The following is a 17410-nucleotide window of genomic DNA, read 5'->3' on the forward strand; positions in this document are numbered from 1 at the left end:
AGCAAAGGCTACTGGTCAAGCCAGAATCAACTTAGGACAAGCCAATTCCGATCCAGACCATAACTTCTCTCTTTTGGCCCGTTTGGCTCGCACCGCATGCACCAGCGACTGTGTTGATGATCTCGCCGCCTTGTTCATTCCGATCATGGACTTCTCCTTGGATATTTCTCTAAGGCAAGGATCCTTAAGCTCTCAGAAGACTTGGGCCAAGTTGGAACGTGACTTGTCCGATCAGAACGTCCCGCGGCCTTTGCAGAACGTCCCGCGGCCCTTGCTGATCATCCCGCCCATGTGCTGATCCTTTCCGCCTTGGAAACAGCCAGCTCGGATGAATCTGGACAGGAGCCGAACAGTCTTCTTGACTAGTCTTCTCTAGTGTCCGTGCTTTGACCAGATCTAGTCAAATTGACTAGTCTTCTCCATTTTCCGTGCCTTGACCAAATCTAGTCAAATTTATATTTTCTATGCATTATTTTCTACATTTTCTATTTATTGTCTTTTACTACAACTAGTATAAGTATGTAATCTCATTCCAACAATAAGGCAATCGATTTTTCTTTCACTTTTATGAGTTTATCTCTTTGTTCTTTGCTTAGAACATTTCTTAGTTTCTTGGTGAGGTTATCTCCAAGTTTCGATCCTTCTTTGTTGGACCGGTGCGTCACATCCGGCAACAACTGAAGTCTGGTAGTATCATTGGGCCATCCGCAACCCATTGTGTCACCGTTCATACGATCAGTTCTCAATCCCTTCGGAACTGAGTTCATATAAACCATACCGAAAGAGTGATCCATATTCTGGTTCTATCATCTTCCGCCTCCACCTCTCCCGCCACGGCCACCACCTCTTCCGCCTCGTGAATTGAGACGTCGGAGCTCTTGTCCGAGATCGAATGCCACAGTTTTGTCACAACCTCCTTTTTAGCATTACTCTCTCCTCCTATTTCTTTCGCCTTGATCTCCGCGTTACGTGAGGCAAGTCCTGTGCTTTTCTTCTTCGTTTTAGTTTCCCAGTTCTTATGTCCCTCCTTCAAAGCTTTGATTCATTCTTTCATGGGAGATGATTCAGAAAATGCACTAACATGGCACAATGAAAAACTAGATTGTTAATAACATGTTCATGCAGTTTTGACCAAATGGTAACTCAAAGTACAACAATTTCAATGGAAGCATTAAATCTCTCTCTCTCTCTCTCTCTCTCTCTCTCTCTCTCTCTCTCTCTCTCTCTCTCTCTCTCTCTCTCTCTCTCTCTCTCTCTCTCTCTTTGATTCTTATTATGATGATTTCTTATTCTTCTTTATGTTTATTAGTTGGAGGAGATTTCGCTTAAGTATAGTTTCTAGATCAGTTTACTTATCTCTGTGTGAAAACTTCTAATTTGTGTTTTGCATGAGAGGCAACTTGTTGTTTAGTGGCTTGATTGATAGATAAGATGGACATTGATAAATAGGATTTATGTGCCACCATACTAGGTGAGACTTTTTGTTGTGTTCTTTTATAAAATGTGTTATCTTCTAAAATGATAACATTTTCTTTAAAAAAATTAACAAATATTTATTTTACTATTTTGTAGACGAAAAATTCTAATTGAAAAACTCACCAATAAAATTGCTCTTATCAAACCTAAATTCATGTGGCATTTAATACTTTCACTGAAATTGTTATACATTTAAATGGAGTTGTTATATCCTAATCATCAATTTTGTTGATAACTAATAAAAGATGGTGAAAATGAAAATTTTGGTGGTGAATAAAGTAATTATCTCAATCAATCAAGGGCTTATTTGCTAAATAGCCAAAAAAAAGTGAAATTAGATTTTTAGAGAGAGAGTAGAGAGAGATAGGAAGAGAAAGTAGGAGAGAGGGGGTGTTTTTAGTTAGTTAGTGAATTTTGTTTTTTTTTGTGTCTAGTGGGTGCAATTTCCCATCAATCAATGACTCATTATATCTATAATATCTCTTTTTTGTAACAGAGAAACACTTTTTTTTGACACACTACAATATCTTAAAAGCGTCTTTTGCAACATAAAGGTCCAATCATCCTCTGCTTTTACTTCTATCAAACAAAATGGAGTAAACAAAACTTACTATTTTGGTCCTAAAGGCAGAGAAATGAGAAAATTGTAATCTGTACTTTTTTTTCTTTTGCGTGTGTTGTATGTAAATAGTTTGAGAGAGCAAACTATAACAAAAGTGAGGAATCAGAAATTATTTTCATAGAAGAAACACTGAGGACGTTTTGTAGTTGTATCCTCGCTTTTGTCCATCTTTGTTTTTGCATACTTCTTCTCTTGCCTCTAAACATCTTCTTGCATTTAATCTGCAGTTTATTAGAAAGCAACATCTTTCAAAGATATGTAACAAGACTTAGGAATGTCCACTGTTTTCCGGATACACCTGAAAGATTTACATCAAACAAAATGTAAAAAAGGGTGCAAAACCATATAAGATTTATAAAAAGTTTATTTATAGAATGAGTTTTGAGTTACCATTTGGGATCTGCCCTCCCTGACACTTAAGGTTCTATGCTTGAGTTCACCTCTACTAGTAGTAATCTCATCCAAAATCTCTGCATCGTAAAACTCATCCTCAATGATCTCTACCGAACTCAAAGGAATATTATGTGGTGCACCAGCCATCTCTTCATACTCTGAAGAGTCTAAAACTTGGAGATGAGCTGGATCAAATATCTTGGGGAGGATGTATTGCCTTATAGCAATGAGGAAGAAGAATGGCAATGGGAACAGAATCCCTCCTACAGGTATCCATGTCACTCCATAACATATCAGAAAATACAGAAGCTGGAAGAGTGTAAACATAACAATGGACTTGTATGGTACAATCTCCATAAATGATGAATGTAAACCTTCAAGAACTCTGTTCACACATTAAAAAATGAAACAAAATGCAAATATCAAAACGTGTTTTATAAGTTCAATAGAGGTAAGTTTGATGTATAAGAAGAATGTCAGTACTTGAATCGACGACCAGGAGTGATGAAAAGTAACAGAAGTCTTTCCCAGAATTGGTTCCCAGGGAGACTATCAACAGCCATGTAAGTGAAGTAACCCCATAGAACTGAAGTTGGTATCATTCTGAGAAGTGGTACTGCGAATATCAACAATCCAACAAGGATTGATTGCAAGAGATTGCTCACTCTCTGCTCATTTACTCTAACAGGCAAATGATCTTCAATATGTACTTCCGGATCAAACTTCTTCCCCTTTGTGTCTCCTCCTCCTCCATCGTCTGCTTTCATCACTGCTTCTTTCAAGTTTTCTAGCTCTTTCGCCACTGAGGTAGCCTGAATCAGGTTCATATATTAGGTGAGATATTAAGTTCTTTACAAGAGATGAACTAATGAATAAATGTTTTACATGCCTTGGGTGATTTTTCCATTTCTATAAACACATCTTGCATCTTCCCATAGATCTCTGACTTGCTTGCTTTTGCCTTCATGCATTCTTTGGCTTTCTGGACCATTTTCTTTCGTATTTGCTGCCTCTTAAGAACTGCAAGACTCTTTGTGTGCATAGGGGACTGTGGAATGACTCCATTTGAAGGAGGAAGTCCAAGTAATCCACAGATCAATGTCTTCAAAAATAACTTAGAAATCATTAGTATTCACTTTCATTCATGTAGCAACTAAACCATAAGGCATCATACCATGATTCCTAGAATAAAGATGTCATAGTGATAAGCTGGTGGATTTTTCAGATTAAACTCCTTCTGCTGAGCCATTTGTGCAGATACACAGTGATCAAAGAAGTATAGACCTGCTATCATGATTGCTGGTATAAATGCAGCAAGAATGAAAAGAGGAGGGACCTTCCCCATGTCCTACAAATTTGTACAACATCAATGAAGTTATAAACTCTTTCTCTATTCTAGAGTGTCAGGATTCATTAGGTTGTAGTAGTAGTACCTTGACTACTGTCCAGTGATACAAAGACTCAGGGTCCCAAGGAAGAGGTAATTCGAGCCTTCTTGGAACTCCTTCAGGAATATCTCTAGGGACTGTGAAGGAGAACGCACTCCACAACACAAGCATGAGGAGAGTTCCATAGTCCCCTATAAAACCTCGCATCCACCCTGCACAGACAAAGCTAGTTAATGACTGACAACTATTTTATCTATTCAAATTTTTCCTATATGTCGTATTCAAGTTAATTCTCATAATCGTTAATTGCATAGATATATCCTCCATAAATAAAAGTTTCTTACAAAAATAAACTATTTCATCTATTCAGACAAGGAATTTGTTTCACATACTAAAGCCATATCTCCATGATCTTGCTCTCCTGCTTTTAAGAGCAGTGTAAAGAAGGCCGAATGAGAAGATAACTGCAAGAAGCCCATTGGTGTACCGCCACTGGAACTGATACACTTCCAGTCTTGGATCTTCAGATTTTGGTACAAGAAACTCGCCGAGAACTCCCTGCAATTAGGAAACAAAACATCTCTTAAGTTTTAACAACGTTGAAGTGACTCGTATATGACAATTTACAATGGAATTAGTTACCAATCAGAGCACCTTAACAGCCTCTTGGAAAAACAGAACGGTGATCAGCATTCCAAAGAGCTCTCCAGCAATTCTGGTGAATCTAGAAATGATGTTTGACGCGTTTAACGTTGCAAGAAGGATAAGCAAAACTGCTGTCCAGACACAGACCCTGTTAGAAAGAAGAAAAAGAGTTCTCAAAATATGAAAATTAAAGAGAATGAAGAATGATAGAACTAGTAGTTAAGATTACCATCCTGCCCAGGCTAAGTAGAGTTTCTGACCCAGCTCAGGCCTGCCTTTGCTGAAGCTGTGAAGGTATGTATACATAATAATAGTGGGCTCAGCAACACCTACTATCAACAGAGGTTGTCCACCAAAAATAGAATGGATGATCCCACAAATAGCTGTGGAAGCTAATGAATCCACTATGCCAAGACTTCGATCTGTCTCTCTGCTTAACTGCTCGCCGAAGGCTATCACAGGCAATGCTGAGGCAATGAAAATGTAGAGAGTTGGAGCCAGTATCCTGAGAATGATACAAAACCAAAAGTGAGGATCAAAAAGGTTTGCATGAAATAAGAAGGCATGACATACCTAACACCAGAGTTGAAGGCAGCAAGCCAGTCTTGTTTGTAGCACTTTCTTCTTCCTTTGAAATCGTGAATAATACCCGCAAAGGGGGTGTTTACTACTCCCTCCATGTCTGATCTTGAGAGGGATCAGCAATGGCTCTGGATCAATGAACAAAACCTTTAAAAAAAATAACAAATCATATAGCAAACAATGTACAATCTCTAACGATCATGAGACAGAGAGAATCTTCAAATTCTGATACGAATGCGTTATTTATTATTTATAGCATGAAGGAAGATAAGACAATCTTTGCACCTGGAGGTGGAGGAGAAGAAGAAAGCTAAAGACGGTCCTGGCCGCCGTGATAGGCACGCAAATCCACCAACGTGAGAGATCCGATTAGAGTAAGATACGGTGAAAGGGAGAAGGGAGGAAAGAGGATAAACTCTATTACCGGATCTCTCTCTCTCTTTTTTTCTGTTTTGAGAGAGAGACAATATTTGAAAAAATAAAATGATGGAGAGAGAGAGAGAGAGGAGAAAGATCGGGTGAGATACATTCACCACAGCCTGCGAAATAGCTGCTCCTTACGTTAAAACAAATATCACTATTTTGGATTTGCTACAGATTAAAAACTCAAATGACAGCATTTTGAAACTTGGGACACACGCAAGCAAATAAGCTGATCAAACCCTACAAAAATACAACAACACAGTAAGACACCATCTGTTCTTCAAACTCCAGGAATGGGAAACGAGAGGTGAAGGTTTTGAATCTATCCCTGAGAGACTCCACTCTCCCTCTCCAATGGGAACTCAGGAGCAGTCATCATTGCAGGAGATCTCTAACTAGTTCATGAACAATAGAAACAAAAAAAAGTATAGATATATCAACTGAATGAAATATTCCATTTTAACCAACAACAAATCATATACACAACTCTTGTCTTTGTCACAAAGAGAAACCAACGATAATACAAACATGAAGAATAAGCTCTCCAATTATTACAAAGTTTTAAACAACACAAAAAATCAGGGATCCAAAAGAGGTTTTGAGTTCTCACACGGGTTGTTCTTCTAGACACTAATGAGAGTATCCATCCATATATATAACAATGAAGATACCAGAGATCACAACAGTTTCAGACACGTTTATATCTATTTGGTAGGCCATGTTGCTTGTGCGGACATAATGATCCCAACAATAACTCCAAACAACCCGAGAGCGCTTCCGAAGATCTCAATAACAAGAATCTTCACAAAGAGTGTGGAGTTCTGAGCATCTGACAAAGCGCAGCTGCTTCCAATGATTCCTACGCATAACCTGCACCAGAGAAAATGTAACCGTATTTGACAATGGAATCCAAAATAACAAAACTTGAACGAAGGGTACAGACCCGCATATAAGGTTGGCAATCCAACAATGATTCCAGATGCGAAGATCGCATATCCAGCTCTAAGAGACTCTGCGTCATACATCTTTGAAGTTGGGACACTCTCCAACTTCGTTTGCCGTATGATTGCAACTATAACGCCATATATAGCTACAGCTTCACAAAATATTACATTGGGACAAGAAAAAACAAAAAAAGAGCAAACAAAACAAAAGTTTGAACTCAAAGCTCTGTAATAACAACCAATCAAATTACAAAACATAATAATCCTAGTTAAGCATTTTCCCTAATAACAACCAATCAAATTACAAAACATAATAATCCTAATCTGCATCTCTCTCTCTCTCTCTCTCTCTCTCTCTCTCTCTCTCTCTCTCTCTCTCTCTCTCTCTCTCTCTCTCTCTCTCTCTCTCTCTCTCTCTCTCTCTCTCTCTCTCTCTCTCTCTGACAAATTATCATGGAGGGCCTGTGATGATGATCTCCAGATACTGAGGAAAAGAAAGCTGTATTACGACGTCGTTCTGTGTCTTCGTTAGTTTGGGACGAGTAAAAATACTCACTCTGGGCCGAGTTCGTTTATCAATCCGAATTATTTTTGAACAGGTTAATGAATATGTGAAAAGATTAAAAGTCACCATCAATAACAATTTTAAAATATAATTTATCTATGTAACAAGATCTATTATTTGAGAGAGAAAAAAATCAATTTTGTGACAAACCTATAAAATATTAATCACCGCAAGCAAACATGACCAACTAAACTTTATCAGATACCATCACCAAAAAACCATGCAGCTGTTTGAATTTGCCTTATGCAAGACCTTGGTAAGTTTTTTCAAAAAAAAAAAGACCTTGGTAAGTTGATTTTGCCTTTACACGACTAACTAACTAAAAGCATAAGAAAAGGAAGGCCTTCTTGGTGTTCTGCACTTGAGAGTTAATGTTGGGCCTAAGATCAAGGTTACCCTACTTTCAAAGATGAATTTAAGTTTACACTTCCACACAGATAACGACAAAATGAAAAACTCAAAAAAGTGAAAAAAAATAGGTGGCCTCATTTACTGATTATAAAAGGTTAATTTTATCATTCAAAGCATAAGTAAGCTAGCTTTACAACTTGATGAAAGTGTTTTGGGAATTTAGAACTAATAAAGCTTCCTTCTTCGTATTTATCTTCCACTCAAAACAACTCTGACCTGAAAACTACTTCTGTTCAATTAAAATTAGGCCAAATTGGCTAGAAAACCATGAAACAAAAGACATTTAGGACATCATGCAGGAAAAAAAATAATTAAGCAATCGGATAGAAGAATTGAATTGAATAGACATAATTGTCCTCCTGCATTATCCAAGCTCAGTTACCGTAGGGGATAATCCCAGAGACTGCAATTTTTTTTTAAAAAAAAGCCCCTAAGAAACACTAGAGATTAAACCCAAGTCTACCATGAATGGTAATCTTGGAGAACAAAAACAGTGCAATAGACAACATACAGATCCCAAACATATAGCATTTCTTGACTCTTTGATCGACCATATAAGACAAGAGAAATAGACTCAGGCAACATGCACGAACACACACCCGAGAGTGGCTCCAAGCGGCTTCGACGAAGGCTGTAGGCAACGGCCCTGGAACACCACAGGAGGAGGACGTCGAGCAAACATACCTCTGCAAAAGTTATATAATCATTATGTGGAGAAGTAGAAAGATAAGATGCTGAAGATAATATACTCACAGCTTCCATGAGTTGCTTCACTTCAGTTTCAGCCAGTTTAGAACCAAGCCTAGTTAGCCCTGTTTTCAGTTCTTCGTATGTAATTGTTCCATAATTGTTCCGATTTTGTTGGTATCCATGTTTTGCCGGAGCTACAAGAATGGGGATTACAGCGCAGGAGGAGAAAAAGTCTCCTCAAAACAGGTGAGCCAACGTCTGTTTACTGTTCCGTCTTCTAACGACAAGAATCAAACACGGCGGGTCGTCCTCAAAACCCTTGATCTGAAACCAGGAAGCGAGAAGAGGAACCTCAAGCAGACGTCGATGATACACCTTGAGATGTTGTCGATTGAACTAGGCTGAGGTTTTCCGAGCGGCGAGCCTTAACACTGCCTCTAATCAGAGAAGCTCAAAGGGACCTTGAGACGAGCACAGCCGAGTAGTACGAGTACAAGAAAGACCGATGACAGGAGGAGGAGGCAGTGACCCAGATCTGCTCCGATTGAGTAGCTAGAGTCGAATCAAAGGCTCCTTAGACTTTCCTACAAAACCACTCCTCGTCGGTACTCCAAGGGAACATCATACGCATGAAGTTCCGATTTAGATCCACCATGGCGAAAATCCAGAACACACAGCAAAAAAAAGAGGAGGTACGAAGGAGAGGGTAAGGGAGAAGGCTGGGTGGAGTAACGAACGGACGGGGTGGCGACCAGAGCTAGAGAAGCCCGGTCACCGGAGCTGGAGACACACGGCTGAAAACTAGGGTTTGACGGCCGTAAAGGGAGAGACAAAGAAAGAATTGCTTCTCTCTCCTCTCTAAGGACACTTTCGGTATATATGAAAGGTGAAAAAGTACGTAACCGTTCACCTAAATTATCTTTTTATCTTGGGGCTGTTTGTTTCATCATTTGTCATCTCCATCCAAATGATTCATTTGTATGATCTATTAAGATGATCCATTCAGATTTTTGTGATTGTTTGTTTGTCCATCCACATAGCTCATCTAGATGAATCATCTAAATGAATCTTATGTTTGTTTCTTTATTTTCATTTCCATTCAAATGAGTTTAGTAAACAAATTACCAAAATACCCTTGTATTGATTTAATCATATGTTTGATATTAATTTTAACTATGTTACATTTAATTATTTAGTTCAATATATTTACATTAGAATTATTTAAAAATTAACGAGTTTTCTTTTTGCGGCTTGGGCGGGAAAAAACAAATTTCAGTTTTAGCGAAAAAACACATTTTCGGTTTTGGCGGGAAAACAAAATTTTTCGTTTCTGGCGGGAAAACGAGATTTTTCGGTTTCGGCGGGAAAATACAAATTTTCGATTTTGGTGGAAAAACACGTTTTTGGCGGGAAAGCGCGTTTTTGCGGTTTTGGCGGAAAACACGTTTTTGCGGTTTTGGCAGGAAAACATGTTTTTCGGTTTTAGCGAGAGAAAAGGGTTTTGCAGTTTTGGCGGAAAAACGCGTTTTTGCGGTTTTGACGGGAAAACGTGTTTTGCGGTTTTGACGGGAAAACGCGTTTTTGCGGTTTTGGCGGGAAAACACGTTTTTGGCGGGAAAACATGTTTTTTGTGTTTTGGCGGAAAAATATGTTTTGGGGTGTTGGCGTGAAAATATGTTTTTTTTTGTGATTTTGGCATGAAAACACGTTTCTCGGTTTTTGCGGAAAAACACATTTTTGCAATTTTGAAAGGAAAACACTTTTTGTAATTTTTGCGGAAAATGCGTTTTTGGGGTTTTGGCGTGAAAAAATAGTTTTTAGGTTTTCATGGGAAAATGTGTTTTGTAGTTTTGTCAGTTTTCGTATGTGACAAAAATGATATTATGTTTAGGTTTGTAATTTGTAAACTATATTAGAGGCATAATAGATTTTATAACATTTTGAATGAACCATCTTCATTCAAATGATCCAAATTGTTTCAGTTGTATGGACTTTAAAATTAAGCCTAAATTTCCAAAAGTCATTCGGATGATCCATTTCAATGAACTGTACTTTTTGTGCTTAAGAGCATCTCCAAAAGAAACTCTATAACTCCAAATATAGAGTTTTTTGCTCTCCAAAAAGGAACTTCAAAACTTCAAATTTGAAGTTTTGTATAGTGAACCTTCAAATATAGAGTTTCACTTTTCAAAACTTCAAATTTGAAGTTTCATCTTTTTATTTGCATTTTGGTCCTTACAATAATACATCATATTTATAATTCTTAAATATTTTTTCGTTTATTGTTTTAATCCTTAAAACTTTTATATCTCATAAATATTTCAAATTTGCTTTATAAATTTAAGTTTTACACATGAAATTAAATAAAAAAATTTAAAACAAGATTTATAATATTTTAAAACTAGAATTAAACAACAAGAATATTACACAAAACCATAATAAAAACTTATTAAAAAGACACATGAAGACATAATTATTACTCAAATTTAAATATTATAACAACACTAATAGTCTGGTAAATTTGCTCCGGAACTTCCAAAATCTCCAAAATATTGTCCAAACAAATTTTGTGTAACCGAAGATGATTATTGTTGTTGCTCTTGACGCATTTTTCGTATGATTCTTTCTTGTTCAGATCGAATGTATTCACGAATATTAACATCATCAATAGAAGCTAAGTTTTTTAGCAATATTTTATTTTCTTCTTTTACTTCTTTAAAAGCTAACTTTTTGCTTCATTTTGCAGTCGTAATTCAATCATCTCATGACATTTTCCTTGCTTGTTGTACTTTGTTTAAAAGATCAAATATTTTTTCGTATCAGCAGCCATATTATGAGGATATCCGATTTCAACAATTTTTGGCTCGTAATCTACAAATAAAAAATAAAGAGAATCATTTCTTACTTCGAAATGCACTAATTGATCATATATGGGAGCATTATGGAAATAATTTTATGGAATAATTTAATATTTGCTTGCAGTTTAATGTTTAATTATGTACTTTTATTTATAATTTTATATTTTAGTGTAAGATTTTTTTAATTAATATTTCTGTAATATTTATATATATATACTATTTATTAATAGAAGTTTTGTGAATTTACATCAACTATGACAAATATAAGGACCATAGTGTAAAATATAAATAATTTTGAAGTTAAGTTTGAAGTTTTACTTTTGGAGAAGAACACATTAAAACTTCAAATATAGAGTTTTGGAAACTTCAAAATAGAGTTCCTTTTTAGAGACAAAACTCTCATCTTCATCCAAATTATTCATCCAGATGGAGAAACAAACATGCTCCTTGTATATCAAACTTGTATATCAAGTGCAATTGTCTTTAAAAGTAATTTTTTAAGAGGCAACTAAAATTATTATAAAATATAATGACAACACGTTTTCTCCAATAATTAAATAAAAAATAATTTGACAAAAAAACTTGTTTCTGGACATTTCATTTGCATCTATATCCGAGATAATCTGTCTTTTTTAATTCCCAAGTAAACAAAAGTTTTGTCTTTTTTTTCTTTAATCTTTTGCTTTTCCATTAACTACAGTAATAAATTAATTGTACCTCCCTAGTTGCTATAACCAGAGCTGAGCTACTTCTAATGTCTTTTCTTTAACAAGATGCTTTTGTCTTTCTATTGAATGAGCTTTCTCTCTCTCTCTCTCAAACTTGTAGTATCACTTTAACTCTCTGTCTCCTTCTTTCTTTCAATCCTCTGTTTTGGCTTGTTTCAAGTGCTAATCTTGTCATTCTCTAGAGAGTATTAGTTGGGGAGGTGAAAAGGGCAAATAAAACCCATTGATTATTGATTCTGCTGTGCAATAATTTTCTGAGAGGGGATGTGAAGCTCTTATCATTAATCTGACATTCTCAACAACTGTTTGTGGGGTTAGTTTTGTTTGAAGAACAACAGAGATGTCTCAGACCAACTGGGAAGCTGATAAAATGTGAGTTTTTTTTCTTCTCACTTAGATTCTGCTGCTTGCTACTGAAAGACGTTACCTTTAGTTTCTGGGTGTTTTTGCTTGGTTGTTTCTAGGGTTTGGATTATATAATGCATTGTTTCTTTTTTTCTATCTCCAGCTACAGTTTGATTCATAGGGTTTGTGTTCCTCTACACTTGTTTGGAAGCTCGTTGCTTATACTTGATCTGGATTCTTTATTGTTTACCTTTCAACTTGTCACATTTGTTTAGCTTTTTCTCCTTTGACATTTTTGCTTGAATTGCCATTAGGGGGGTTTTGTGTTACTTTGAAGATTTGGTAGTTTCTATTCTCAGAAAACTTTCTTGCTAGATTTTGTGGGGGTTGGGTGGACTTTTCGTTTGGTAAGATTTGCATGTTTTGGCTAAAGTTCAGTTCTTTGTTTTGTCAGTACTTTCAAGGGGCTTGAGAATCTCTCTGTATATATTTTTTGGTTTATCCAATTATGGATGACTCTTGACTCTTGAGTCATCAGGTTTTATGTGTTAGTGTTTTACTATCCCAAGTTTACTCTTCCTTTTGGCTTACAAGTGTGACTATAAAAGCTCCACCAGGAAAGTATCCTGTTTGTAACACAGCAACTTTTGCGTTGGATGGTTTGTTTCTAGACGTTGTTAAGTTTGATGTTATGCTCCTCTTTGGAGAGTTGCCTTGGTTGAATTTTTCAGACATTTATAATGCCTACCTTGTTGTGTTATACTATTCTTATGTTGTCAGTGTTGTTTACATTGCTACTCTAAATATTGTTTTGGGATGTAACAGGTTGGATGTGTATATCTACGATTATCTGGTGAAAAGAGATTTAAAAGCTACAGCTCAGGCTTTCCAAGCGGAAGGCAAAGTGTCATCGGATCCAGTCGGTAAATACATCACAAATCTTCTTGAGTTTTTTCTTACAACAATTCTAAGAAAAGTCCTTTGTTTTGTACTTTCTCCTCCTAATGAACTTTACATGCTTCTTGCATTGTTTTCTATAGCTATTGACGCACCTGGTGGATTTCTCTTTGAGTGGTGGTCTGTCTTCTGGGATATATTTATTGCTAGGACCAATGAGAAGCATTCTGAGGTTGCCGCATCTTACATTGAGGTACCTTTCTTTGTATTACATCTTTGCAAAGCTGTAGTTAGTGATATAAAAGTTAGTTAGCTGCTTGATTGCTTACAGTTAAATTGTGTTCTCTCTTTTATTTTGTTAAAGAGAAGATTTAGAAGTTGGTATGTTATAAATCGGAGTGTTTTCTCCAATTAGTAAGTTTAGTTTTGATTTGGTTAAGTTTATAAGATTTAGAATTGTTTCTATGTGATTTTTTTACAGACACAGATGATTAAAGCGCGAGAACAGCAAATGCAGCAATCTCAACACCCACAGGTCTCACAGCAGCAACAACAACAGCAGCAGCAAATACAGATGCAACAACTCTTGTTGCAACGTGCCCAACAACAACAGCAACAGCAACAGCAGCAACAACATCAACATCAACAGCAAAACCAACCACCTTCTCAACAGCAGCAGCAGCCAGCTCCTCAGCACCAACAGCAGTCAGCACCGCAGCAGCAGCCACAGAGGAGAGATGGGTCCCTCCATTCAAATGGCTCAGCAAATGGACTTGTTGGTAATAACGGCGACCCGGTTATGAGGCAAAATCCTGGGTCTGGGAGTGCATTAGCTAATAATAAGACATACGAGGAGAGGGTCAAAATGGCTACTCAGAGGGAGTCTTTAGACGAGGCTGCTATGAAGGTTAGTTTAGAGGCAATGCATGTGTTTTTAATTCCAATCTCTTCTTTCTCCTCGCTCATTAGTGTCTTTCCCTTGGCTACAGCGATTCGGGGACAATGCTGGGCAACTGTTGGATCCAAATCATGCTTCGATGTTGAAATCCTCTGTAGCTTCTGGACAGCATGCAGGGTGCTTTTCTCATACTTCTGCCTTTATTGTTTTGTCTGAAATGAATATTGCAGCGAAAAGTCATTCAATATCTATCTCTTGTGCTAATGTCATTAACTGGTGAATCTCAGGCAAGTGTTACATGGTGCAAGTGGTGGTATGTCTCCACAGGTTCAAGCTAGAAATCAGCAACTTCCTGGGTCTGCAGTGGTATGCAATATTGAATCTATGTTGTGTCTACTCCCTTGTAGAACTTTACTGTTAGCTAATACTTGATTGGCTTATTTGTGTTTAGGATATAAAAAATGAGATCAATCCTGTGCTCACTCCCAGAACCGCTGTTCCAGAAGGGTCCTTGATTGGAATCCCTGGTACGTTTTGGTTAAGCGTGTCAAATGTAGTAAAACTATTTTCAGCTTCGCAAGAACTTGATTATGATCTTGTTTCCTGTTTCAGGTTCAAATCAAGGCAGCAACCTTACACTTAAAGGGTGGCCACTCACTGTAAGCTCTCTATCCATACCTTTTTTTTTCTGGCTGGTTTCTCTCTTTTGTTGACTGCTACTTTCTTTCCTGGTTTAGGGGTTTGATCAGCTTCGTTCTGGCCTTCTTCAGCAGCAAAAACCATTTATGCAGTCTCCGCAGTCTTTTCACCAACTCAACATGTTGACTCCGCAGCATCAGCAACAGCTCATGATGGCTCAGCAGAATCTAAACTCACAATCTGTCAACGAAGAGAACAGAAGACTGAAAATGCTACTGAACAACCGAAGCATGAGCCTCGGAAAGGATGGCCTCGGGAGTTCTGTTGGGGATGTGCTACCTAATGTTGGATCGTCTTTACAACCTGTACCTGGTGGCCCTCTTTTGCCTCGTGGAGACACTGATATGCTACTAAAGGTTTGCATTGTCTTCTCTTTACAAATCTTTTGTGAGTGGCGTAAAAAAAAAGGCTGGACTATTGCGTTACTAACTGCTTATGGTTTGTAGTTAAAGATGGCTTTGTTACATCAGCAGCAACAGCAGGGTGGTGGAAGTATACCACAGCCGCAGACACTTAATCAGCAAGCCCTTTCAAACCAGCAATCACAGAGCTCAAATCACAACATTCATCAACAAGATAAGTTGGGAGGGGTTGGTAGTATTACAATGGATGGTAGCATGTCAAATTCTTATAGAGGAAATGAACAGGTCTGTTACCTAAGATTTTAGTTTCTTGTGAGTCTGAGGTTGATTCCTAATATGTTTGGTGTTCAATTGAAGGTACTGAAGAATCAGAGTGGGAGGAAAAGAAAGCAACCAGTTTCGTCTTCTGGACCAGCTAATAGTACAGGAACGGCTAACACTACTGGACCATCCCCAAGCTCAGCACCTTCTACACCTTCAACTCATACTCCTGGAGATGTGATGCCTAATCTGCCTCATAGTGGTGGTTCATCCAAACCAATGATTATGTTTGGCTCTGATGGAGCTGGGACTCTTACATCTCCATCAAATCAGTTGGTGTGTTTCTTTAACCTCTTAGGAGTGCACATTTGTAAAAAAAAGTATGAATTAGTAGCATTAATTTTTTTGGCTATTTTACAGCCTGATATGGATCGGTTTGTGGAAGATGGGTCACTTGACGACAACGTTGAGTCTTTTTTATCCCATGAGGATGGTGATCAAAGGGATGCCGTTGGACGGTGTATGGATGTTAGTAAAGGTGTGTGTTTCAGCCTCACTCATTACTAGTTACCATACCAATAACACTGTCAACTTTTAACTACAATGTTGCCTTGCCTCTGCACCAGGTTTCACGTTTACTGAAGTGAATTCAGTACGTGCGAGCACAGGCAAAGTTATCTGTTGCCACTTCTCATCGGATGGAAAAATGCTTGCTAGTGCCGGACATGACAAAAAGGTTATCATCATTCCCTTAGATCTTGTGGTGTTCTGAAACTTGAGAGCTTCTTCTTGACTTGGTCCATTTTGCAGGCTGTCATATGGCACACAGACACTATGAAGCCGAAGACCACCCTTGAGGAGCACACAGCTATGATAACAGATGTTCGTTTTAGTCCTAGCCTGCCTCGCCTTGCTACTTCTTCATTTGATAAAACTGTCAGGGTTTGGGATGCTGATAATGTAAGTTGAAGTCTGATGATTTCACTATACATGAACATGTTTGTTTATTACAATTTTGTGATCCCTTAAGAGTTTGTGAATCTACTTTTGCAGAAAGGCTACTCCCTTCGTAATTTCATTGGACATTCTTCTATGGTGACGTCACTTGACTTCCATCCCAACAAGGATGATCTCATATGTTCATGTGACAATGATGGCGAGATAAGGTACTGGAGCATCAACAATGGAAGTTGCACAAGAGTGTACAAGGTAGATCTTCTTGTCTCTTCAATGCCAATTATCGAGTTGCTTTTATGTAGTTTCACTTTTTTTGTGTTTCTTTCACAGGGTGGTAGCACTCAGATGAGGTTCCAACCACGTGTTGGAAAGTATCTCGCAGCTTCATCATCAAATGTTGTATCAGTACTTGATGTTGAGACGCAAGCTTGTCGACACTCTTTGCAGGTTTAGTGTTCAAACTTTGCTTATTCTATATTGTGAGAGAGAGCAAATAAGTACTCATTCCTGTGAACAGGGCCATACTAATCCGATAAACTCGGTTTGCTGGGATCCTTCTGGTGACTTCTTGGCAACGGTTAGTGAAGATATGGTGAAAGTTTGGACGCTGGGGACAGGTAGTGAAGGAGAATGTGTTCATGAGCTAAGCTGCAATGGCAACAAATTCCAGTCTTGTGTTTTTCATCCTACTTACCCTTCTCTACTCGTGATTGGTTGTTACCAGGTAAGTTTGATGTCATCTTGATCCGAATAATCAAAGCTTTACACAGTGTCTTCTGTTCTGCTGAACTTAGTGAAACTTGTGTGTTGCAGTCTTTAGAACTATGGAACATGTCAGAGAACAAGACGATGGCGTTGCCTGCTCACGAAGGGTTAATAGCGTCATTGGCTGTTTCAACAGCAACTGGATTGGTTGCATCAGCTAGTCACGACAAGCTAGTGAAGCTGTGGAAGTGAAGATCAATGGGAGAAAAGGACAAGTTGGTTTATGTTTAGGTACTATTATTCTTCACGGGGGGGTTCTTTTAACTTATGTCACTCTTTGTAGTTCTTTCTCGGCCAATCATATTCGATCTCTAGATAGTTTTTCAGATGGTTAAACAATGTTGCTGCTGTATCATCCGACGTAATTGGGATCTTGTGAAAACTGTTGTTGTAATCTTAGTTTTTAACCTCTTTTACTGCAGCTCAGCTTAATTTACTGAACACTCTTCTGTTTGGTTTGGTTCGGTTCACTTCTTATTGCACTTCTTATTGTATTAGTAT

The 17410-nt window shown here is 37.7% G+C and overlaps 2 protein-coding genes and 1 pseudogene across 4 annotated transcripts; 1 reads left to right on the top strand and 2 right to left on the bottom strand.

Annotated features, from left to right (window-relative positions):
* Positions 1–2277: 2277 nt before the first annotated feature.
* On the bottom strand, positions 2278–5810 carry LOC106423354 (probable boron transporter 7). Of its 2 annotated transcripts, none has more exons than XM_013864131.3 (11): positions 5392–5810; positions 5098–5234; positions 4754–5029; positions 4534–4672; positions 4272–4437; positions 3925–4091; positions 3666–3839; positions 3381–3593; positions 2975–3303; positions 2489–2876; positions 2278–2396 (listed from the first exon to the last, which is right to left on the bottom strand). In XM_013864131.3, exons 2-11 carry the CDS (start codon positions 5202–5204, stop codon positions 2367–2369), a joined length of 1989 nt encoding a protein of 662 aa, XP_013719585.1. In that variant the 5' UTR covers positions 5205–5234; positions 5392–5810; the 3' UTR covers positions 2278–2366. The 2 variants fall into 2 exon arrangements, with proteins under 2 accessions (XP_013719585.1, XP_022572751.1); XM_022717030.2 differs by having other exon boundaries at positions 5098–5253.
* A 155-nt stretch (positions 5811–5965) lies between these two features.
* LOC106423351 lies at positions 5966–9110 on the bottom strand (annotated as a pseudogene). The gene is made up of 3 exons (XR_001284619.3): positions 8203–9110; positions 6473–8135; positions 5966–6399 (listed from the first exon to the last, which is right to left on the bottom strand). The product of XR_001284619.3 is annotated as a V-type proton ATPase subunit c''2-like (transcript).
* A 2618-nt stretch (positions 9111–11728) lies between these two features.
* Positions 11729–17364, top strand: LOC106423371 (transcriptional corepressor LEUNIG-like). The gene is made up of 18 exons (XM_022717031.2): positions 11729–12097; positions 12896–12993; positions 13111–13220; positions 13449–13874; positions 13957–14042; positions 14153–14231; positions 14317–14392; positions 14478–14524; positions 14603–14920; positions 15011–15211; positions 15284–15523; positions 15608–15725; positions 15814–15923; positions 15998–16147; positions 16241–16396; positions 16475–16591; positions 16662–16868; positions 16958–17364. Exons 1-18 carry the CDS (start codon positions 12066–12068, stop codon positions 17099–17101), a joined length of 2715 nt encoding a protein of 904 aa, XP_022572752.2. The 5' UTR covers positions 11729–12065; the 3' UTR covers positions 17102–17364.
* Positions 17365–17410: the final 46 nt, after the last annotated feature.

Source organism: Brassica napus, chromosome A3 (genome assembly GCF_020379485.1).
Source record: "Brassica napus cultivar Da-Ae chromosome A3, Da-Ae, whole genome shotgun sequence".
Lineage (NCBI taxonomy): Eukaryota > Viridiplantae > Streptophyta > Magnoliopsida > Brassicales > Brassicaceae > Brassica > Brassica napus.

Excerpts from the sequence above, each read along its gene's own strand:
- LOC106423354 (XM_013864131.3), bottom strand. The coding sequence starts at position 5,204 with ATGGAGGGAGTAGTAAACACCCCCTTTGCGGGTATTATTCACGATTTC. Across the intron at positions 3,840-3,924 it reads ATCACTGGACAGTAGTCAAG|GACATGGGGAAGGTCCCTCC; the intron begins GTACTACTACTA and ends ACAAATTTGTAG. Across the intron at positions 2,877-2,974 it reads ACTCCTGGTCGTCGATTCAA|AGTTCTTGAAGGTTTACATT; the intron begins GTACTGACATTC and ends ATGTGTGAACAG.
- LOC106423371 (XM_022717031.2), top strand. The coding sequence starts at position 12,066 with ATGTCTCAGACCAACTGGGAAGCTGATAAAAT. Across the intron at positions 13,221-13,448 it reads TTGCCGCATCTTACATTGAG|ACACAGATGATTAAAGCGCG; the intron begins GTACCTTTCTTT and ends ATTTTTTTACAG. Across the intron at positions 13,875-13,956 it reads TAGACGAGGCTGCTATGAAG|CGATTCGGGGACAATGCTGG; the intron begins GTTAGTTTAGAG and ends CCTTGGCTACAG.